Source organism: Amphibalanus amphitrite, unplaced genomic scaffold (assembly GCF_019059575.1).
Source record: "Amphibalanus amphitrite isolate SeventyFive unplaced genomic scaffold, NRLGWU_Aamphi_draft 000897F_arrow, whole genome shotgun sequence".
Classification (NCBI taxonomy): Eukaryota; Metazoa; Arthropoda; class Thecostraca; order Balanomorpha; family Balanidae; genus Amphibalanus; species Amphibalanus amphitrite.
The window spans coordinates 16,853-40,506 of NW_024882391.1; the positions used below are offsets into that span (position 1 = coordinate 16,853).

At 52.3% G+C, this 23,654-nt stretch overlaps 1 protein-coding gene across 1 annotated transcript; it reads left to right on the top strand.

The window, feature by feature from the left end:
• The first annotated feature begins 310 nt into the window (after positions 1–310).
• Positions 311–23,654, top strand: LOC122367796 (roundabout homolog 2-like). The gene is made up of 6 exons (XM_043341210.1): positions 311–528; positions 9,625–9,921; positions 15,727–16,011; positions 20,618–20,884; positions 21,127–21,744; positions 22,256–23,654. The coding sequence occupies exons 1-6, from the start codon at positions 456–458 to the stop codon at positions 23,425–23,427; spliced, it is 2,712 nt and encodes a 903-aa protein (XP_043197145.1). The 5' UTR covers positions 311–455; the 3' UTR covers positions 23,428–23,654.

A 23,654-nucleotide genomic window follows, 5' to 3' on the forward strand; every position in this document is an offset into this window, starting at 1 on the left:
CCGAGCGCGAATTTGTAAAATCGCGAACGGATGGTCCCTGGATCCTGCACACCAGACATCACTAACACTGTTAGTGTTACACAGAGGGGAAACTGATCTGATCAGTGATCAGATCAGTTTTCCCTTCATCCCAGATCTCCCCCATAGAAAGGGCTCGCCGCTGCCCGTGCCGTGCTGCCCCCTAGTCTGTCGCCGGTACGGGGAGGGAGAGCTCGCCTCCCCGAGAGCCCGCCTCCCTGCTCGATCCCCGGGGCGGTCCGTCCGCGTCCATCCTCCATCCGACCACCGACGGCTCGCCCCGGCGGCCGCCAGTGACGACTTCGCCGCGGTCGGGGAAGGGTGTGCTGCGCCCCGCTCTGGGCCCACTCCACATATCATCATCATATCATAGAGACTATGTGACCTGAAGGGACGCTCTGCAGGACTAGATTGATAGAGTGGTGTGTGAGACAATCATGGGACGTGTGTGTTGCGCGGTGCTGCTGGCAGCGGTGGTCGGGATGCAGGCGCTCGCCGAAAATGTCGAAGGTGAGTCGGGTCGGTGCAGTGCTCGGTTGAAACTTCAGAGCTGCCTGGCTGTACTTAAAGCTGGCTGGTTTTACAGAACTCCAAAGAAGATTGTTCCTTTTATCAGTGGCACTTGCGTCGATATATAATTTTTTTACCACAGTGTTGACTGTAGAACGGTGCTGCAGATATGAGCTACCCAAAACATAGGTAAACTAAGACCGTTTGATTCCGCCTTTTAATTTATATTCTTGAAGTTCATCTAATATTTTATTCATATTTATTCGCCTAGGTCAAATTGCTTTGCTTGATGATGTTATTTTGGTACGTAATTTATTTTTATCAGAGCGATACATATTTATACCTTATATATACCTAGTTAATTATAAACGTATAAATTTTACGGTCGTCTCGCGTCATACACATCTGGATCTTAATTACCCCGCACATGACATTAAATTCTTCTAAAGCAGAAGTAGAATTTTAAAAGCTTTTGCGTAGCAAAACGGACAAGTGACCAATGTCATGTTCTTTGGTTTCGGGAAATCGGGGCTGATTATAATGCTTCCTTCACTTCAAAGAACACATGGAAAAGGATAAGGAGACTGTCGGCAAACATATTGTAACCGTGAATTGCAAATGGTGCCCTGACTTGCAATTTGCAATGAGGGACGAGGACGTGTTATTTCTTCTCTAGACTCTAAATCTTTGACATTTAATAAATTTATCAAATGCATTGCAGTTAAATACAATACTGTTACAAAATAAGAAACATAGACGAAAATATAGAACATAGAATAGTTACCTAAGGTACACAAGAAATAGATAATAGATTCTATAGAATAGATTTTGATATTTTAGGTGTCTTCTTTGCCAGCTTTTGCTGTGTTGGATCCCCAGTACCATTATGAGACTCGTGCTGTATCTTGGGACACTTTAATTGCTTTTAGTTGCATGAGATGCCACCAAGCTCCCATAAGCCCTAGACTCCGGATATTTGCATAAGTGGTCTTGGTCCATTTCGAGCATGAATACAAATAGCTTTTAATGTCTGAAACGGTTCTGGTAAAATTGACGAAAATGCCCCAACCAGTAAAATAAGAAGAGAAGACTCTTTTCTTGCGCTGGATCTTGGTGTAGAATTTATTTAGGGTTGATTCATTCGATTTTCTAAAATGTGGCAGACCAAAGACAGAGTAAAATCCAGAGTTACATCCCTTTGAAGGCCTGCGGCTTTATTCAGGTAATCTTGCCTGCGGCTTACTGAAGGAACGCCGGAACACCGGATTCTCCTGGGGCCGTGAGCATTGAGCATTGCACCCGGTCCGGTCCATGTTCGAGGCCAATGCTCATGCCTGCAGAGTCGCAAACCGAGATTAGCTGCGGCGTCGGCACACCTGGAATGTTAATTTCAGATTCGCGCTTCTCTGACGATGCCACGTCGGCCCGGTGTTATGCCAGCCCAACCGGTGATATTAAGACGAACATTGTACTGACGTGATCGTCGACGTGTGGTGAGCTTTGACTTAAGGGTTTTAACAGTGCAATGGATAAATAATACCGAGTTTTATATGAATTTAAAGCTGTTTCGGTGAAGCTATAAACGAATTAGATGGCTACTTCTCAGTAAATATTACCCTTTTCATCCTCTGTCAAGGCTGGAATTGTAAAAGGTGTTAGTTGATTTATAAAAAAGGGAAAACGATATAGAACTGGCGACTGGCGTTCCTCTGCAATCAAGTAAGATCAATAAACCAAACTTGATGCTTCGATTTTCAAGCAATAGTTTCACAGAGATCAAAGTTGAGTTTCATAGAGTGTGGCAAGAAGATCAGTTAAATCCTGAATCTGAATGTAATTATATAATTTACATAGACATTTATTTCGCGGAATTCCTAAAAATATTTTCGAAATTTAATGCAATGCATAATTACCAGACAAAAGCAGTGCATAATTTTACAATTGGCAGTGCAGAATAAATGTACCTACGGCTCTCGCGAGATTAAGCGGTAGGTTTTGCACTTTTACATTTGCGGTTATATCTCAGAAACTAATCGATCTACGATGAAGCCATTTTACACGATCATGGCCCGCTTGTGAACCAACAAGTCGATCGCATCTTCAATACTTAAAAGCTTAAGACGACGAAGATATAGCCTGAAGTACACTAATTTTTCTAGGTGCTAAACCTACCGCTAAAACCTGCGAGACCTGTACCTCGTCGATTAAGCATGGTTTGCTCTCACACTCGTAGCTTCAACAGCAAGGAGATCGGGCGTTAATTTTCCTGGACAACTTTATTGGACACCTTCGAAACACGTCTGACATTATTGGTAACATATCGTATCATTTCGCCAGCTCAAACTTCGGTGTTTCATCTTGTGAACGGATCGGCGGCGGATTCTGGAATCTCCTCCGATTAATCGTTCCTGATTGATGAACGGTTCCAATGAGCCCGTCTCTGGCAGCCGGCGCCTCCCGCGCGCGATGTGGCGTTGGTACGCCGCGGGCTTCTCGCGCAGTCCGTCTCGGATCGATCCCCCTTCTCTCCGCCTTCATCAGTTCAACTGCAGGGTGCGGTTAGCGCAGTTCCCGCGAGCTGACCCGTCTTTCCCCAAAGGGCAGTGCACTCTGGCGGACGCAGGGCGCTGGTAAATAAATCTACATTTGCCTAAGTAAATAAGTCATAGGGGCACGTCACTCTATCGCGCTTAACGTAATTGGTCCGCTCGATGGTTCGTGGTGATTGTTATGAGCCTGATGAATGATGATGCATCGTTGTTTGTTGATGCCGATTGGACGCGATTTTTCTCAGTAAAAAGAAACTTTGAAGTACGACAAAATTATGCGGAATCAAATTATGGCTCCCTAATATTGTGCATACAGACATAAAAAGAAGCAAAACATATGGCAATTATGTAAACAACAGATCTAAACACTTAATGAGACTACATTTTTGATAATGTTCATCAATACGTCGAAACGGGAACCCACGAGATCCGACTCCCATTAGCCTTATTCAATTTTTTATGCTCGTCGCGATAGCAGTGCATGGGCGCTTGGCTGTCAAATACCGAGAACCACTCATTGACGCGCGCAGCGTGTGTGCGTCCATGTGAACGTTCGTGTTTCATCTCACTTCAATGCGCTAGCATGAACATCACAAGTGATGTGTCATTGTCTGAGTCATCTTGCATGCAGGGCTGCTGTCATTTCCTATTTGCCGTGATGAGACACATAAGTTTTCTCGGGAATTGATGGTGCAAAACCTCTACTGAAATTATGCATTATCTACGAAACTTTGGCAAGAGTGTTGAATTTTGTCGTCTATTGCTGAATAATACAAAATAGCATTATACTGAGCATCGACAGAACATAGATGGCCTTGGACAGAACAATAAATTCGGAAGATACGGTCAGTCTGATTTAAATGAAATAAAGCAAACTCCAAACAACCTCCCATTCGCACGCTGTCAGCGCACGAAGTGAGCCGTGAAGAATGCCGACGTTTTCCATTCACCAAAGACAGCGCTCGAGTCTTGGTTCGTGCTTTAAGTGGTCAATGAAGATAGCGATTATATATTTGTGTGGATATCTTGGTGCGTTTGTTTTAATTGCAACTAACAAACAACTTATCGTGTCTCGTGGTTAATCGAAATGTGGAAGTGCGGTATTGCTTTTCTCATTCAGTGTTCACACACGCCAGATATAATCACAGCTTGTGGTGTCGCTGATACCAGTGAAAGTAGCCGATGTGCTGTCATGGGTGTGATCGATGATCACATACCTAACGACCGCAAACTGCATTGGAATTGTCTGGCGTTGCGCTCAGGAACGTTACTTTATACTTACCACACATTTGCGACGAACGCCTGACCCATACAGCGACAATACCTGCGCACGCCACCTATCGATTGTCCCACGGTGCCATCGGTGCAAATTATGCATGTTTTGTGTGTCGTGATTAGCGCACAATCACCTGCCTCAGTCTGGAGTTCCCGCGATCGGTCGCCGAACGACACAAACACCGCACGAAAAGGCAGCAATCAACGGACGTTGGCAAACGGCCACGTTCGAAATTACCGACATTCTGGCATTGATTCCAGCAGGACGATTCCTTTGATTTAACAGGAAATGTAAGCGTTAAGTCTGCTCAAGACTGCTAAGTACAGTTTTGATGTTTTATATCTACCAATCACTTCTGGTCGCTGATTTGAAGCACAAATGCTTCACGATAGCTTCAACAGAGATGGCTAGCAATTTCCGCTGCAAAGCATCACGATGGTTTCAGCATTTTTTATTGTCTGAAATTGCCAGGTAATTAATCAATCGGTCGATGCCTTACCTCTATTATTGATGACTAAGGAGCTCGGCAGCCGTTTAGCGCACGCACGCACGAGCTGCTCCTCGCTCCTTTACGAGCGAATTTAGAGCGAACTGCAGCTGGTAAAACATAGGTCAACGAGCTGACGAGCTGGCGAAGTTTACCTTCCGGGAGCCGTCTAACTCTCGGTCTCGGGAGTGGACGGTCCGACACTGGCTGAGTCCCGTGGAGCCTGTCTGACACAGGCTGAGAGGCCCGTGTCAAACTTGCAGCCCATCTATTGCCGCCTGCCAGCCGCGGAGACCGCAGTTCGCCACCAAACCTGCTCCAACGCCGCCAAGTTGGTCAGGGAAGTACCTCTGAGTGGCACCGGAACGACCCATTCAGCGACACATGTCTCCTTGTTGGACAGTTAGCTGGGCTGTATCGGCTCTCCTTCACAGACTCTAACACTGTATCAGCCGAGCGGACCGAAGTGATGTCCAAGTTTCCGAGCTCAGGTGGCTCCCAGAGGTGATAACGTCAGCAGGACTGACGATGGCACGAACTCCAACTTCATTTGCTCCCAAAGAGCCGGCACAGGCGGCGGTGAAGTATCCCATTCTCGTTAATGAGGAGCTAGATCACTACACTTCATCCACGAGAACACGAGCTAAGGCTCAGGTGCCGAGAATGGGATTTTATGCTGAAAAGTGAAAGCATATAAGGCTTAAAAATACACTAAGCCTGATATAAGTTCTGAATCGCGAGCTTGGAATCGTGAGGTGTTTTTTTACGTTAATGAATTTCAGCCAATCCGCTCACCTATCGCATTCCGTTTGCTGACACTTCCGGCCGGCAAGTGGCACGTGCCTTTGCACCTGCCGTCCAATAACGTGAGCCCTGACGGCAGGGATCCTTGGTGGGGAAGGTGGCACGTGCACGATAACAGCCACAATAAACGGGCACGTGGTATCCGGTCCGGACTCATGGGAGTCATAAACTTAATTGTTGCGGCACCCTATAGGCCTTACCCTAATTATAATCACCCTCCGCGGTTTAGGAACAAGACAACCTAGAATCCCCTCAAGACATCCAGAAATTCAACTTTTAATTTCACTTTGTTTGCAGCCATTTTAATTTCTTAATGACCACCCTACAAATGCGCATACCCCTAGGCCATTCTCATGGATGCACACACCTCACTCTGTCCTGACAGTATATGCCACCATCCATCCTATGGGCCAGGAATTAGCCGGGGTCACGTCAGCCGGCGTACCAGTCACACAGCTGTCCCGGCGCGCTCCGTCCGTCGGCGGGCGCTGCTCCGGCGCGGCGCGTGTCGGCGGAGCTGGCAGTGGCTCGATCAATGTCTGTCCCAGCCCGCGGCGGAGCGAGGGGAGCACGAGCACGGAGCCACCAGCCGGCCCGGCTGGTCTGATTACAGCACAGACGGCGATCGACGCCCGAGCTGGGGCTGGCGACAACGAACGAGCTGAGGCGACGGTAAGGGAGAAACGGCGGTGGAAAGGCGAGGCGAATAGGAGGCCGTTTAGACCGTGTCGCCACGCGTCAGTTTTGCCAGTCATGCACGGATTCGGCTCGCTGAGTGAGATGAGTACCGATGGTGCAAATTATTTCGCCTGCATGCGAAATGCATGACGTCTGCCAACATATCGTTCCTGCTGAGTCTAACTCCGGCTGGTTATCGGCTAAATTATGATAATTATTTTGTCACGTATGCAGCGCACCTGATTTACAAATAGTTAAGCAGTTCAAACAGGACGTCTGGATACCACAGATTCCTCTGCTTTGTTCCATAAATGTAACTGGTCACGGCCACCGCTGACAATTCGTCCCGGTATCGCAGACGCGCCTCGCGCGCCCCAACGCTTTCATGAATTTATCTGGTACAACTATGGAATGTCAAAGGGTTACTGGTTTCATCAGGGTGTCTAATTGGAGCATTGCGTTAGTCGAGCTACGTCATCGGTATAATAAGCAATATCTTACGTGCTTTACCTAAGCTCTACATAAGATGCCAAACGCCGTCACTGGCACACCATATAACACCGACTTTTGATCATCGACTTTTGGGCTGCGGTTCGGCTGTCAATGATCACCCGCCGCGCCGACGCGGCGGTGGGGCCCGTTTTTGCTCGTCGAGTTCAATCGGTATGCCGACCGGAGCCGCGCTGTCTGGGCGGCTGGACGGGAGGAGAGAGAGGCTGGCTGAGAGGGAGAGGAGTTCTGAGTGACGTCGAGCGGGTGCCACAGCTGCCGCGCCGGTCAGGGGTGCAATGGTCCGGATCTCCGCCTCTGTGCCGCCTCTGAAATGATCGGCCCTGCGCCCTTCATCCCCAGGTGTCACCGACTGACACTAGACAATGATGGATGCGACCCGCCGGACAGTTCAGTAGGGAGATAGATATTTGATCGGCCACCGGACGGTTCACTTGGAATGTCATGGCCCTTGATAACAACGACACTTTCCATGGAGAGGGAAAATAACAACCGCATGTAATTTCCCATGGATTATGAGAGAGAGAATGTTTTGCGCAAAACTTCTAAAGATACTTTTTGCTTTTTCTTTACATTAATCTGGGTCCCCCGACATTTATTTTCCCCGTCGTTTGCACTGAAGACATTCCCGTCAAATAACTGTTGCATTTCCTCCCCCGTTTATTACGGCACAATATTCTCTCCCGCTACTCCCGAGTTCCGCCAGCGTATCCGTTGGCTTCCGGTCCGGCTACGTTGCTTCCGGTCACGCAGACGGTATGTGCCGGTCTCGGCCGTCTGTCAGCCGGAGAAAGGCGCCCGTGCCGGACCCTGGCCGGCACCCCTGTCGGCTACCCGGGGCACTGGCACGCTCCCCCGGCCCGGGAAGTCGCCGGACACGCTCTGTATCCGCCCGATTGAGTGCGACGCCCCGCCGCCGACGGTCGAGCCGATTGTCTTCATTAGTGGGATCTGCTCCGGGTGGCGGAGCCCGTGGCACGCTGCCAGAACGGGCTGGAACTGCAGGAGACTGGCTCCGTCACGATTCTGCCGACCGTCGGCAACTGTTTGAGTCGGTCTCTGTCCCCCGGTCCGGGTCATCTGATAAAGAGTGATGGAGTAGCTTGGCAGGACCCTGTTTCCGCCGCGCCGCGTCCCGCTCGTCAGCTGTTGCGTCGCTCTCGTCGGGCTCGTCTCATTTGTCGCGTCGCTGTTTGCCGCGAGCTGCGCGAAATGAGGCGTCGCGGAAATCTGAGGCGGCGTTTAGCACCCGGCGGCGAGGGGCGGAGCGCGGGGCAGGGATGGGACGCAGGTGGTCCTTCTCCCCGCCACCTCCCCACCAGCGGCGGCGGCCGGCGCGGCGGCCGGTATCGGCTCGTAAACTCCCCAGTCCACAGCCGGCGCGGCTCGGTGGTCCGCGCGGTGTCTCAGTCCCGGACCGTCCCCTTCCCTCTCCGGCCGGCATATCAAAAAAAAAAATAAAAATAAAAATAATAATTATAAAATATAATGAAGAAAAAATAATAATAATAATTAAAAATGTGTGTTTGACTGCCAAGGAAACAACAAAGAAGAAAAGAAGAAGAAACACTGCAAGGCACCTGCGCTTCCAGAGCAGTGCCGTTGCGGCTCGGAAAAAGGCCGGCGAGGCCTATCTGACCGACCTCTCTGAGGACACCAACCCGTGCGCTACCCACGCCAAGCACGCCGAAGAACCACAGCTGGCTGCAAGGCACCTGCGCTTCCAGAGCAATGCCGTTGCGGCTCGGCAAAAGGCCGGCGAGGCCTATCTGACCGGCCTCTCTGAGGACACCAACCCGTGCGCTGCCACACGCCAAGCACACCGAAGAACCACAGCTGGCTGCAAGGCACCTGCGCTTCCAGAGCAGTGCCGTTGCGGCTCGGCAAAAGGCCGGCGAGGCCTATCTGACAGGCCTCTCTGAGGACACCAACCTGTTCGCTGCCCACGCCAAGCACGCCAAAGAACCACAGCTGGCGTATCGCTAACCGCAGGAGGCCTGCCTCCTAGGACAGGCAACCCAAAGGACAGCACGGCCGAAATCGCCCCTGGCGGCAGGCCGACCACACACAGACAGACAGACGGTCCATCCCCCAGCCGGTGTCGCGCGCCCCGCACGGCGCCGCGGGAAAACAAGCCCTCTCCGTGTGTCTGTGCCGCCGCGGCGTGCCTGGCGACTATTTGCGCCGATGTCTTCACTGATATGACAACCATCCGCCGTCCAGGCGACGCCGGCTCGTCCCCGATGGTCCCGCCGTGCCGCCCGGTGGGTCTGACCGAGATCTTTGTCACTGAACACCTTTGACCAGTCTCTCTGGCACACCAGACTTCTCACGTCTTTTGGCACCCTACCGCGACCTCGCGGCGTTCTAGATATGCGGCATGCAAAATTTGACAAATGAGATGAAGCGATAAAAACCGTCTGGCTAGGCTCAGTTTCACTGCCGTTGATGCGTCTTCTCAGCCGGCCGCCACTAGCTTTGCAATGTGCCGGGTGCCCTCATTTCACATCCGCACATTAGCTATTTAGAAGTTGCATGCAGCGCGAACTGGCTTGCCAAAGTACAACCATGGTGGGTCAAACAGGTCAAGAATTAAAAAAACAGGACTTTTTACTTAATGGAAAATCTTGCAATAGATGGCGGCTTAGAATTATTTTGTGTTCAAGATACCACAAAGCCTTTTTATTCGTCACCGGTTACAATACCCCTTTTCCAGTGCTGATCAGTGTGGATTATGATTTATCCCGCCGGATATGTTGAATTTCTATTAAAAGCTAATTTTTCCGTTTCAGGAGAGCCGGGTCGGCCGCCGCACATCACGGAACACCCGACAGATGAGTTGGTGGCCCGCGGCCAGCCGGTCACCCTCAACTGCAAGGCCGAGGGCCGGCCGCCCCCGCAGGTACACTGGTTCAAAGACGGACAGCAGCTGGCAGAGGTCGCCGGGCGGTTCTTCCTCCACGGCAGCTCCCTCTACTTCATGGAGGTGGTGCAGAACAGGAAGGAGGACGACGCGGGCACCTACTGGTGCGAGGCCACTAACGCGCACGGGTCAGCACGATCGAGGAACGCCACACTCGATATTGCAGGTGAGTCGACCGGCTGTGGACTGTGTAATGTAATCTAAAGATAGCAAGAACGAACGTTATTCAAGAGTAGGTTATGCTGTTGTAGAATGTTGCAGTCCAGATTCTCATCGGTGAACTTTTTTTTTTTAATTGATAGTATTCGAGGTGGAGGTAAGTACCTACTTAAACCCGATATTCTATTGCTAACGTAAGCAGACGTTTATGGCAATTGTCCCGATTGCTCGCATCATGAATTCGTTTGCTCCGCGCATATAATTTGACTTCTAGGAGTGCAACGCACCTAATGCTACAATTTACGCGACCCTTTCTCTATCCTCGTCGCCCGCCCATTTGTCGGGAGAGACCACCCGATCGAGGCCACCCGAAATCCTCGCCTCATAAGTATACACCAGCGAGCGATCCGAGTTCCGTGACGCCTCCGCGACGTCAGCCGGCCGCGGGGGGCCGTTCATTGCACATTGCGCGTCGGACCACGAAACCATCAATTGGCGAGCGGTGCTGCCTGTCGCCACTGCCGACCATTTATCCGCGACCGAGCTGCCCCGGTGGGCGGCGTGGCGGTGCTGCAGCAAACGAGCCGCCCTCACCCCGCGTGCCGGCCTGTGAGGTAATCGATGGCCTGTCGATCGCGACGATGTGTGGTCTGCAGTGGGATGTTGGCGCTCAACTGCAGTCACAGACGGCACGCCGTGCAGAGGGCGGAAGGATGGCACGGTGCCGCGAATTAATGGTCTGTCGTGTAGAATGGGTGTGCCCATAGGCGGCGGAATGAAGGGGCACCGGGGCACCGTGCCCCTTTTAATTTTAGCATTTTAATATAGGCCCTATGGGCGTTGCATGGAAAAAATGGGACCAAAAGTCGGCAGTGCCCCCCCCCCCCTTAAGTGAAGTTGTTCCGCCGCCACTGGGTGTGTCCCAATCTTCATTTTATTGTTTCGACTGAATCCGGGATAAAAACAGACAGCAAACTGAAGTCATCTCTGCTGCCATTTCTTTCAGCCTGAACTTTTAGCAGAGCACAATTAGCAGTTTTAATTATCATTGAGAGCTACGACTTCCTTCGGGAAGCACGAGAAAACCTTGAAGTACAAAACTCGCGACGTCGCAACTTTCGCAGCGCTGCAAAGTTTCCCTTTTTTGTTTCCTGGCCCGTGCAGGTTCTCCGATCGACGTCAATCTGTCGCTGGACGATCGATCCCATCCGTCCAGAGAGACAGACGGTCTGTGCTACACATCTCGGAGGGAGCTCGCAGAGGGAGAGAGAGAGAGAGAGAGAGAGAGAGAGAGAGAGAGAGAGAGAGAGAGAGAGAGAGAGAGAGAGAGAGAGAGAGAGAGAGAGAGAGCACGCGCGCGGTCCCGTTCCCGTTCCAAAGGCGCTGCAGACTGCGGTTGGGGCACGCACACCTTACGACCACCCCGCCGTGACTGATGGCATCGAGGTGTCTTCGTGACGTGTGAAGGTCCAACTGTGACTATAACGGCCGCAGTGCTGTTAGCTGTATGGATGGACGGATGGACAGGTGGACAAACTGACCGGCTGACTGACTGACGAAATGGCGGACTGACGGATTGACGGACCGATGGAGAGGGCTGACAGACGGACATAAGCTGAATTACTCGCTCGGTCGGCGGGAGGCGAATGGCTTCAGCGATATGAATGGTTGGATGGAGAACGGGCAGCTCTAGCCGCATGGCGTTACTGATTGAGGACTGAGAAGCCAGGGTGTTCTCCCCAATGCGCCATGATCGTATTGGCCTGAAAGAGCCGAGGCCTGATGCTGCCGTGCTTTCTTCTAAATAAAATGAACGAGTCTGATGCTTTATTCGCAAAACGAGGAGTCCGTTGAGTTTCTTCTATCGGCATCGTAAAGCAAACGCACACTCGATGATGTCCAAGCAAGCACTCAGCCTCCCCTATACTGTCCTGATCGGATGAGTGTCGGCTCGCTGTTAACAAGTGCTGCGGCCGCGTGGCGACACTGTCGACAATCGCACCCTGTCGGTCGCCGTGTAATCCTCGTGTTCGACGTGAGACCGTCTCCGGCCGCCAACGCCACGAGAAGCTGGACCGGAATGTGAACAACGCGATTAGCTTATCTACAGCCAGTTGAGCTCTCCGAAACCGACCCGGCCCGTGGCGAAAAACAAACAAGAAGATAACTCATCATGGCAAGCACTTCCACTGAATTAAGGCAGTGCGTAAGAGCTGGGCTGATAGTGGAGCAAATGCGAAACCAGTTTCGGTATAAGTGAAAATAAAACATGATAGGTAAAGGAAGGAGATGATGCCTGGCTTTTGTGCCTACATTGACAGAGTTTGCCGAGTTGTTTGTCCAACAGATCTGAATGGACTGCTTTGTATGCTCTTGGCAAACAGCATAAGTTTCTTTATACCGGCTAACATCAACACACGCGAGATTGGAATTGAACAATTTAAGACATTCATTATACAGTGGAAGCACATGCCATACATCAATCGTCTTGTCTTGCGGCTCTTATAACTTAACAATGTAGGAGGCATGCTCAAAATTTATTATAACGACCGGTGACAGCATGGCCTTACAATGCAAATCTCCCTCAATCTGTGGGATGCGTTGGCATAATTGGCTCTCCCTTCACTCACCCTATATTTGTGGTGACTCTCAGCGGCGGTCGACGAGTAGGTGTGTTTTCCCTCTAGCCAGCCGCCTGTTTCGGGCGTTCACGCATGGCCAAACATCTGCGCGGCTCATACCGGGCCGCACACAGTATGTAAATAAACGCTTCGCCGATCGGAAAACAGTGGCGCCTATTTCGGGTGGAGTGCCCCCTCGGCCCTCCCTCTGCCTCTGCAGCATGTATAGAGTCAGGGGAGGGCAACAGGGGCATGGGATGGGAGGGATTGACGAATGTAGTAAGATTTAGAATCGATTGATATGCGAAAATATATGCGATAGCAAACCCGATAATTATGAACCTGGTTAAAATGCACTAAACACTTTTTATTACATAAGTTCGGTTCTGCTCCCGAGTACAGCTACATGCATACATTCTTTCACCCCGGTTCTGCGCACTAGGCCATCCAACCTCTGTCGATCAGATCCCTCCAACCACCGTGCCCGAGATGCCACCCAGCTCCCGAGCCGGAAACTCGCCCGTCCGTCACCCCCACCTCAGCGGTTTGGTGGGAAGGTGTTTGTTCCGGCGCCGATAAACGCCGCCGTGCTCTGAGGACCGGACCGTGAGCGGGTGCGGTGGACGGTGACGGACCTACCTGTCACACCTCTGTGCCATTAGCTCGGTGGGGGAGAGGGACCACCGCAGAGGGGAGCAGCGGTGGGAGCTGTCAGCGGTGACGGGCCGCCCCGCCCCGCTCAGCCAATCACCGGTGCCCGCTCATCCGTGCCGCGTCAGGTGTCGGCTCAGGTGTGGCCCGGCGCTGCTGTTGATGGGGCTTGTCATGAAGACGTGTGTGTGTGAATGAAACTCATGCTTCTCTCACCCATGAAGTACGCATCTTTGACCCTCAGGTCGTGATACAATGACACATGAGTTTTTTTTTCTTTTAGAAATGCCGGAGTGGATGGATGGGTGGCTGTGGGCTCGAGTAATCCGCTCACATCATCAGTCTTTGTAAAAAAAAAAGTTCGAAATCTTCGAATCATCGAGCAGTGACCGTCTATACGGTGCTTGAATATGACGAGCAATGTGTTTTAGGTCAAATAAAGATCACAATATCACGTGTCCTTACAATGTTTAAAACGTTAGAACTGGTAAATGGCATGACGCTCGTACCCATATGTGACGTTCGTTTGGGCTTTCAATCAACGTTCCGGCCCTTCTCCTTATATCCGCAAGCTCTTTTTGCGCTTTCCCGCACACCAAAAGCCTGTCTCAGCAGTCTTTGTCCTACCGACTGCCGACTGGCAGTGGGCCCGCGTCCTAACGCAGTTAGCCGCGCTCGGGACGCCTTGCGCTGCATTAAATACTAATGCTGACGAGCGTGTGTCGCCTTTGAGGCCTCCGATGGCGGCAGCCAGCAATCAATGGCGCGATACAGCGGCGAGACTCGCCCGCTGGGTCTCTGTCTCTCCAATATTGCCGCCCGACGCCTGCAGTGTGGCCAGTCGGACTCAGCGAAGGGCCTGTCAGTAGCACGCGACTCTCCCCTCGCCGGCAGAGAGGCGCATTCAGCAGACCCTACGGCGTGAGGAGCCTCAAAGGAATTTTTCCATTCCAGTGGAGAGACGAATCGTGGATCAATGGAAAGGCTAATGCACCGAAATATCGTGTATTTCTGTAAAAAGACTTGATTTTGGACTTTCCCTGTAACCCAAAGTTCACTGACATCGTATCCATATTAAAAATGTGCGTTGGCTTAATTATGCTTTTCCCTTCTTATCGCTACTTAGTACTTCTTACGATATTTTACCATCTCACCTACCAACGTCCCACCGATTAAAGTCCCATACCATTACGGGTCACCTTCCCATGACCGAACATCGCTCAAATCGTCACTGTCCCACCACTGGTAAACGTCCCATGGCCACATTCCCATCATATTACCGTCCCTCCAGCTACCCCTCTCTGACAGGTGCCTGATACCGCGCTGGAAGCGACACAACGCGATGCTCTGCGAGGAACAGAAAAGGGAGTCCCTTCTAACCATTCTGAGGACGAAAAGGGAGCCTGTCACTCACCGAGCTCGGATTGGGATTTCGGGGGAGACCCTTCACTGACTGAGCTCTGATCATGAAGGGAGACCCTTCACAGACGGGGCTCGTCCCGTCGGTGCCATTGACGCCATGATTCCCAGGAAAAGAGGAAGCCCATCAAGGCATATCGCCGGCTTCCCGAATCCCCAACCGCGGCGAGCGACTCGGCATCAGCGTAGGCCGATTTGGTGAAAGCAATGGCATTGTCTGCACCGGCTCTCATTGCACCGTTCTCGAGAAGTCGGCTGTGGTATCCTCTTTGCTCACAGCAGCGAGTCATTTGATTATCTTGCCATAAACATAAGTGATTAGTGGTTAAAAATTCCGTTGAGATTACAGCTTACGGATCTGCTAGGTACCACAAATAAGTATTATTGAGCCTTCTTTCAGGGCTGTTTCACGAAATAAAATGTATACAATCCATTGTTTCCGATTAACAGTGAGAAGAGGTGCTCATAGGTAGGTACTCTGATAAAATGAAACTCCTTCGAGTTGAGTAACACATATTAATTTGGCAAATGCCTTCCGTATACATTGGCACGCCTCTCAATGGAGATCGGCATCATTGTTCGCCAGTGCGTTATTAAGTTATTTCCAAAGCACTTTGTTTGCAGGTGGTTCAATCAAGTCACTCTCTGACTTTGTCTTTCCAAAGGCACAAGTTATTTACGTAAGCGAACTACCGCATCCAATCCTGTTGTTCCCCATACCCATGTAAATGGGTCGTTAAATATGGCGTCGCGTCGTTAGGCGCAGTGTGGCGGAACTATATGGCTCCCATTATACGTAATCACCTCATTTCCGTCTTGACATGCCACCAAACCCTTGGGAAGGTTTTACACTTTTGTTTTTCCTCAAAGAGCGTCCTTTAAAAGCAATCAACATAAATTGGGAGCGAGATTCATCCTTCGCTGGGTGATTGTCACTTGCAGGAAGCTAACCATAATGCTTGAATTGTATATAAGAGATGATTTTTTTGCTTATCAAAAGTAGGTAATTGCTAATCTAAACATGAGATATTGGAGGGATTGCTTCAACGTTTGGTCGGAGTTTTGTTCTGCTAAGGCTCTGTATCTGGGCTCTACCTAACGCCATTCGTCTGCTGTTGCAGTTCTGCGAGACGAGTTCCGGGTGTCACCCCAGGACGTCCAAGTGGCGCAGACAGAGACGGTTCGCCTGCAGTGCACCCCTCCGAGGGGCCACCCGCCCCCTGACCTCAGCTGGAGGCGGAACGGGGAGCCGCTGGCGGTGACCGGGTCACGGCGGCTGCGGCTGGCCCCGGACGGTGACCTGGTGATCTCTGATGTCCGTCACCACGACGAGGGCTCGTATAGCTGCGTGGCAAGAAACGTGGCGGGAGAGAGACGCAGCCGACCGGCCCGGCTCACCGTGCACGGTAAGATGCGCTCCGTCTTGTCTGTCTGTCTGTCTGTCTGTCTGTCTGTTTTGTCGTGGGGCTGTGTGTGATGTGGGTGGTGGCAGGTGTGGTCAGCAGAGTGTAAGACGTGCTTATATTGTTTTCCAGCTGGACTGTCATACTGTTATGCGCTTTGGTATTCACTGTAAGGAGGATCAGAGGTTATCACGTTTCCACATCTTAACCCGCGCCCGGCTGGGGGTCCTGGATTTCCACGCCCTGCTGGGGGGGGGGGGGTGTTTGAACACCCCCCTTCTAACTCGGCTCCTGGGCCACGAAGCGATACGCGGAAGGCGGTGTTCGAAAGAGCGTCAAAAATAATGAGGAAATCACTTCGGTCAATTTTTTGGTCAGGTCAAAGGTCAGGTCACCAGAGGTCATTGAAGGCAAAATTTCGCCGATTTCCAGGTCGAATGTCGAAAATTTCCAAGAAACCAACGCATAACTCGGGAACCAATAGAGCTACAGCGCCGCGGAAAAGCGCATTCGATAGCCCTATTAACGCCCTTTCTGAGTAATTCTCTCAGATTTGACCTAACGTCAACGGTTTTGCCTGCAGGGGGCAAAAACTGCAAAAATAGCCGATTTTTTTCGGAAACAGTTTTTCTGCAATAACTTTTGACCCAAGCATTGTACGAGCTTACTTTTACCGGCATCGTGTTCCTCTCGTCAAGACGCATCGAATGAACTATAATTTGACCTTGAAAGGTCAACTTGAAAATTTGACCTTAGGTCAAGGTCATGACCTGACCGGAAAGGGTCATGTTGCATATCAGTCAATCCGTATCGTCGAGCTGAACACATCTAAGGCGTTTTCATCGCTCTAGCATGCCTCTATCAAAAGTTATTTGCGAAAAACTGTTAGATACCATTCGTGACCTAAGATGCCCTCAGGGCATAAACAGGGGTCACGGACACCATTTTCATGTTCAGTGTGTCTAAACCACTTGTAATTCAGTGTTTGGGAGTGTTTATAATGTCTTTCGTCCAAAGGAGGCGCATTTCAATTTTCTCCCATTGACTTATAATGGGGAGGTCGCAAAATTGACCTGACCTTAGATCATCGATATCAAAATTCTGAGATATACATTTTGTACATGCTATTGCTCTCAGCAATCGCTGAAAGTTTCAAAGCGATCGGTCACTCGGTGTAGCTATGACAGACATTGAAACTTTTTTATGAGGTGAGGTCACTTCAAGTGACCTGGTGACCTGACCTTGAATGACCTTGGTCTGAAATTTTCACAAAATGTGTAGAATTGATGTATAATAAGGTGTACCAAAAACGGCGGCGCTCCGCGCCGCCGTTTTTGAGATATTCGCGAAAAACCACAAGGGGGTGTTCAAACACCCCCCAGCAGGGCGCGGGTTAACGGTGGTCCTCCGTCCGCAATACATAAGTCCGACAAAACATAAACTTGTGAAATTACGATCCGATTATGGTTCAAATTTCTCTGAAACAATACCAACCTGTCGTCTTTGGTTGGAGGTGCGCGTGAGAGGGATGCAGGTTCCCACCACGACTTTCGGTCACGTGATGAGTGCTCCCCGAGATAAATGATCTAGTTGCCTTTCGTGGCCGGCTCTGCACGGCTGCGATTCGGCCGAAGTTTGCTTTGTAACAGTGCGCTGGCGTGACGAAAGTTCGCGTGTTGACCTGGGAGCAGTGGAGTAGATTTTCAGACCAAAGGTGGACCTCCTAAGCCAATTCCAGTCATTTCTTGATGCGTGTCGGTTTTATGTCTCCTCAGGGGGTAGTTAAAGTGGCTGGATTGGTTCCGGCCAAACTTTTAAAGGGGAAAGTGGCTCTCAGCTGGAATCGTGAGATGTAGGTACTCGGAAGCTGAGCATGCCGGCACCGGCACGCAATACGCACTGTGTATGTAAACGTTTATTAGGTACACTTTTGTACGGATTCATATATTGTGTGTCATTAAAACGTAAAGTAATGACAGAGCGGAAAGCTGACTCCCCAATTCTCCCTCACGCATGGATGTCTTCAGCCGAACAAGCGATATCAATGCAGCTACACACGGACTCTGCTGTATACTTTGATATTCGATGAAGGGCTTCGGCCATTGCTCCGAGCAGCGGCTCACTGCTTCGTGATCTATCCGTCTCCGGCCAGCGACAAACTCTCACGGTCCCGCCGACTCGTCTTCGCCGGGAGCGTTTCTAAGGCGTCACGTTTATGAATTTGTGCGCGTCTGATGTCGACACGCTGACGACTGACGTCGGCCCATCAGAGCGTCATCAAAGTGTCATCAAGCTGTCATCAGCGTCGCGCACATGTTGCCGCCCCGCCGGGTAATTAAGTCGTTCCGAGCAGGCGCGCGCGGGCTGACTCGATCAGTGGAGGTGGGATTACTTGCGACAGTCGGGCGGAGGTTGTCGAGACGTCCGCCCATCTAATGGTAGGAATCGGATCGGAGTTCAAAGTTTCCTGGCCTCTTCCTCTCGGAAAATCCAGTGCACCGTGGACCGTTAAGCTCACTTTGCTGCTCGTCCGGCGACGCCAGTTATACGCACTAATGGTCTCCATTTGTCGCTTAGGACCACACACTTGCGTCGATGGTAGCTCATAGTCATTACGACACTCGCTGAAGTGGATTATTTTCGCAACTCTTGACCTATGATCGCACTTTTTGTAACGTCGGCCAACGCCTGGTAACGACCAAAGCCTGTGCTTTTCAAGCTGAGATGATTTGCTACGCGCGAGATCTGTGCATTGGACCGACGGCAGCTGGCGTGGTGATTTTGTCAGGCGTTTGCACGTCAACGCAGGGAGCACAGACGGTTTCTAGTGACGATGTTGTGTTCGGGCTGGCATTGATGGGTGGCGCGGCAGCTGGTCCCGATCCGTAACCTCTCAGCACCCTGTTTGTCTCCGGGCGCTTTATTACCGTCGCCGATGCAACGGCCGTTTTCCTGAAGACCCATCTGCATCTGCATTTTCGTTCTGGTAGATGCGCACTATCCACAAATGGGCTGTCCTTGCCTGAAGAAGGGGAGGGATGGGACCGGTGCACACCTCTGTCCATTACGATTCTCAGTCCATCCCACCAGAAACTGATCGAAACTGCTTTTAAGCGGGTTTAGGCACGTAGCGTAAAATGTCGGGCCAACATATGGGAGCTCAAATCGATTTAGTGTTTTTGCAGTAGCGCGTTGAATAAAATAATGGCATCGAGCTTTGCCGCAGGTCTTGGATGTTTTGCATGGGTGGAGGACCTGAGCTTAGTCATAGTCAGCAGTCAGCACCCATTCATGCGGAGAAAGTCCTGGAAGGCAAAGATAAGAATATAAAATACAAATGTACCTTTGTTTAGTGGGTCCTTGTCATATATCACGGCTGTTTATAACACGGTTGCATGATTCACTCACATTTAAGACAGTCAAAACCAGGAATGAAATTGATAACGTCTCTCGTTTCCCATGCGATGCGCGCTCGGCAGTCATGCTGTTGCCGGCTACCTGTATATATATAGACGTCACAAGACTGTCACGAAAGCTTGTTTAGTCTGCCGCCACCATCAGCCGTGATGACTCAAAGACGTTTTTATAGTGGCGGCCGGAACCCAATTTTACGGGCATTAGGTACAAATGCACATATGGCCGAAAACCCGTACCGCTTTCTCCGTCAGCGTCGCAATTCACCGACGATCCATTGGCAAGCGACGATCCACTGCCGCCCGAACACTGTCCTACGTGCGTTGTGTCTCCAGAAGCTGGACAGCAATGTCGGTCGTGGATCCGGATGACCGAGCGCTGTCGCGTGATGGTGCGTTACGCGTGGTGTCCGCCCGAGCCGAGGGCTCAGTCCAGGGTCGCGACTTTGACTGAGGCTCTGTTTTGAAACACGTGCATGATAAGAAGCTTCGCCATGTTAGCTGATGGGATTAGTAACGATTCGGGAGTGTTTTCACCGCTGGGTATTTTGTTCGTGAGCTCGGTGAGTCGACTGGGATCAGCGTTCCTCGAATTCAAATTGAGGTTATTCGCATACAAGCCTCCGGTCGCGTGACTTTGTGGTCCGCTCGGCTGAGCACTATCTGAAGTTGTATCAGCTTGTTTCACCCTGCTGGGTGTGTGTATGCTGCTCATGGCGTCACAGAGGCGTTTTGTTTTATTATTCGGCTGGTATTTCCCAAGGCCTCTTTACCGCTTACGGTCTCTCACCCTTACTACTAGTCGTTGCTTGTTCTTAGCGTAGGCACAGTTATGCTCTTTCACTCACCGTACTTGTCTTGTCACTTGTTTATTGGTTCGAGGTCTCCGTTTGTTTCAGCCCTGAGACAGTGTTGCGTGTGCCAGCGTTAGCTGTGCGAGGCGATCCTATGATACGATGCTCCGTATGGATTGTCGACATGTAAAGACCTGAGCCATTTGGTCGCTGTAATGACCCTGCGTGGTTGACTACAGGTCAATTCCCCGTGCCAATCTGGAAGTTGCCGCCGGCGGTCTAGATCGATAGCACCTGGACAGGAGCCGCACAACAGGGTTACCCCAGGGATAGCACATCGAAGCGGTGCTTTGTCTGACCTAGCCCGACCTGACCTGACCTCCACTCTCTGTTCTTCCACAGTGAAGCCGTTCTTTCTGCGGCCTCCCCAGGATATTACGAGCGTAGTGTCGCGGCGTGCCGAGCTCACGTGCCAGGTGGCGGGCGACCCCCAGCCGCAGATCGTGTGGCGGCGGATGGGCGCCGAGCTGCCTCTCGGTCGCGTCCTTGTCACCGACGACAAGAGTCTGCGGATCGACGATGTGCGCCTGGAGGACGAGGGAGAGTACTTCTGCCGCGCGGAGAACGCCGTCGGCAGCGTCACGGGATCGGCGAGAATCTCGGTTACAGGTGAGGAGATGAACGAAATATTTGAGGGGATGGAAGATGTGTATTCTATTTGAACCTTTATCGCAGCATCTGATATCCAGCAATTAATTTTAAACGATCGGTATGACCTTCACCTGACTTGATTTCCTTCAAACCTCACTGTTACCTTATTGTGAACTTTCTATAACCTTATTGTGACTCCTGCTTGTAAGCTCCCTTTGACCTCACTGTGACCTCAGTGACCTCTCTGTGACCTCCCACAGCGCCGCCGGTGATCACCAGCCGTGCGACGATCGCCGAGTCGGACATCTCAGAGCCGGTGGCCCTCGACTGCCGCGCCGAGGGCCGGCCCACGCCCATCGTCTACTGGCTGAAGGAGGGCCGTCCCGAGCCGCTGGCTCCCGGCGGACGGCACACGCTCGGCACCAACGGCTCCCTGGTGCTGTCCCGACCGCGGCCCGGCGACCAGGGCTACTACGCGTGCGGCGCCGTCAGCACTGCCGGCTCCGACCTGCTGCGGCTCGAGCTGCTGCTGCGCTCTCAGCCGGCAGAGATGCTGACGGCTGAGGCGCAGCAGGCGCGCCAGATGCTGGAGCGGCGGCCGCTGTCGCGGCTGACGGCTCGCGCTGAGTCGCCCACCGGCGCGCTGCTCGTCTGGAGTCCGGCGGCTGGATCTCCGCCGGTGGAAGGATATTACGTGCGGTACCGACCGGCGGCGGGTGGACCATTCGCCACGGTCACCGTACCCGAGCCAGCGGCCTCCAATCACCGTCTGATGGGGCTGCGCAGCCACACGGAGTACCAGGCGATCGTGTCACCGTACTACCGGGGAGTCGAGGGCCGCGCCGCGCCGCTCGCCACCTTCTCCACCCTCCAGGACGGTGAGTATTGATCGGCGCCGAGATATCGTCGGGCGAGACCGGCCGGCCGACCGCTGGGACTGCTCTGTGTTTGGACCAGAAACCCCCAGACGGTAAATCACGTTAGCTGAAACGAAAACTTTCCTGAGGCCGCGCCCGTTTCTCATCACCGATCTTTATTACTTTGAAGCTTCTTATTTTCATCAGGTGGAAAGTTTAGTTATATCTAACTTTGGAAAAATATTTCCTTCAGAACTAGGGTGTGCTGAAGATTAACGAGTTGTGAGATATTAGATGGCGTGAAGTCCGAGCAATATGTTACCAGATTTGTGGATGATATGTAATGATCAACTGACGTGTGTGATGCATCGAAATTATGTTTGATGAGATATTTTGAGTAATGTTAGACATCAGTCATCTGGGAAGGTTACCTGCCCGGTTTGAATACGGTCACCTAATATGACGGCCGACTGTCGATGTTTGAGCCGATAGCACACCACAGAGCTGACTTCACCCTCTCCCTCTCCTGCAGTTCCGTCTGGACCACCGCTGCAGCTGCTGGCACGAGTGGAGAATGAAACGAGCGTGGTTCTCCGCTGGCGTCCGCCTACCCCGAACCAAACCAACGGCATTCTCACCGGCTACCGAGTGTACCTCTTCTCTAACGTCAGCGGGCTGCGGCGCAACTACACCGTCAACAGCACGACGTCTCTGGTGACCACCGAGCTGACAGAACTGGCGCCTCACACCCGCTACTGGGTCCGTGTGGCAGCCCAGACGGCCCCGGGAGTCGGGCCTGCCTCGGAGCCAGTGGAGTTCACCACCGGAGGACCGGTGCTGTCAAACGAAGCAGAGCAGCCGCGTGTTGTTCACCAGGCGTGGTTCATCGCCCTGCTGGGGTTTCTGGTGTTTGTAGTGGTTTCGCTCCTGGTCGGTCTGGTGTACTTGAAGAGGCAGCAGGGTGTCAAAGAGGCGCTGGAAGCTACACCGGGAAAATCTGCCGGCCAGGAGGCGATGTGGGTTGATCGCGGCTGGCGGCCGGCAGACTCGGACAAGGACTCTAATCTCTCCGAACAGAAGCTGCTCGGTTACCAGCAGCACCACGCGACGGCGGCGCTCTGCGCCGAGTACGCCGAGCTGGACCCGCTGCACGACAGCGGCCCGTACGCGTCCACCTGCGTGATCCGCCAGAACCCGCTCAGTCGGCTGCGCCAGGCACCGCCCGGCTACGCGCACTCGCTGAACCTTCCGCTGTCCACCGGCGACGGGATCCCCGTGCCAGCCGGCTGCCCGACGATGCCGGCCGGCCGCAGCACCGCCAACGACTACTTCGTCGCTGTCGACGCCAAGGTGTCGAACCGGCCGAGTCTGGCCGACATTCTGCCGCCGCCGCCAACGCACCCGCCGCCGGCGTCTGAGCGGCTCCGCGCGCCGCCCTCGCGAGGCCAGTGCGGCGCGCACTGCGTCGAGTGCTCGTGCAGCGATGGAGAATCTTCATACGACAATAACCCGCGCGAGCGCGGTTCGGCACCACGCACAGAGCCGTGTCAGCGGCGCCGCCGGCCGCCTGCCGCCTCTGACGCCGACATCTACTACGGTATCCCTGCCGGCGGGGGCACGTTCGCGGCCACGCTGGGCGCCGCGCCGAACGGTCGCCCTCTGCGACCACACACCGGCCTGGTGCCCGTGGAGAAACTCGCCTAAGGCGGGTCAAGCTGTGTTTGTACCATATCGCTTGCCATTACTGTGGGCCGCTCGGAGGAGAGGGTGTCTCCGGGCAACAGTCTGTGTCGCTCCGCAATAACCCGTGCCCATCTCATCAGCGTCGCACTGTCGTTTCATGGGCGTCTACGTGTATTTTGTTCTATCTGTGATATGTACAAAGCCCTGTACGGTAGCCCGTTCCAGTTTGAATAGAGAAACCATGCGTA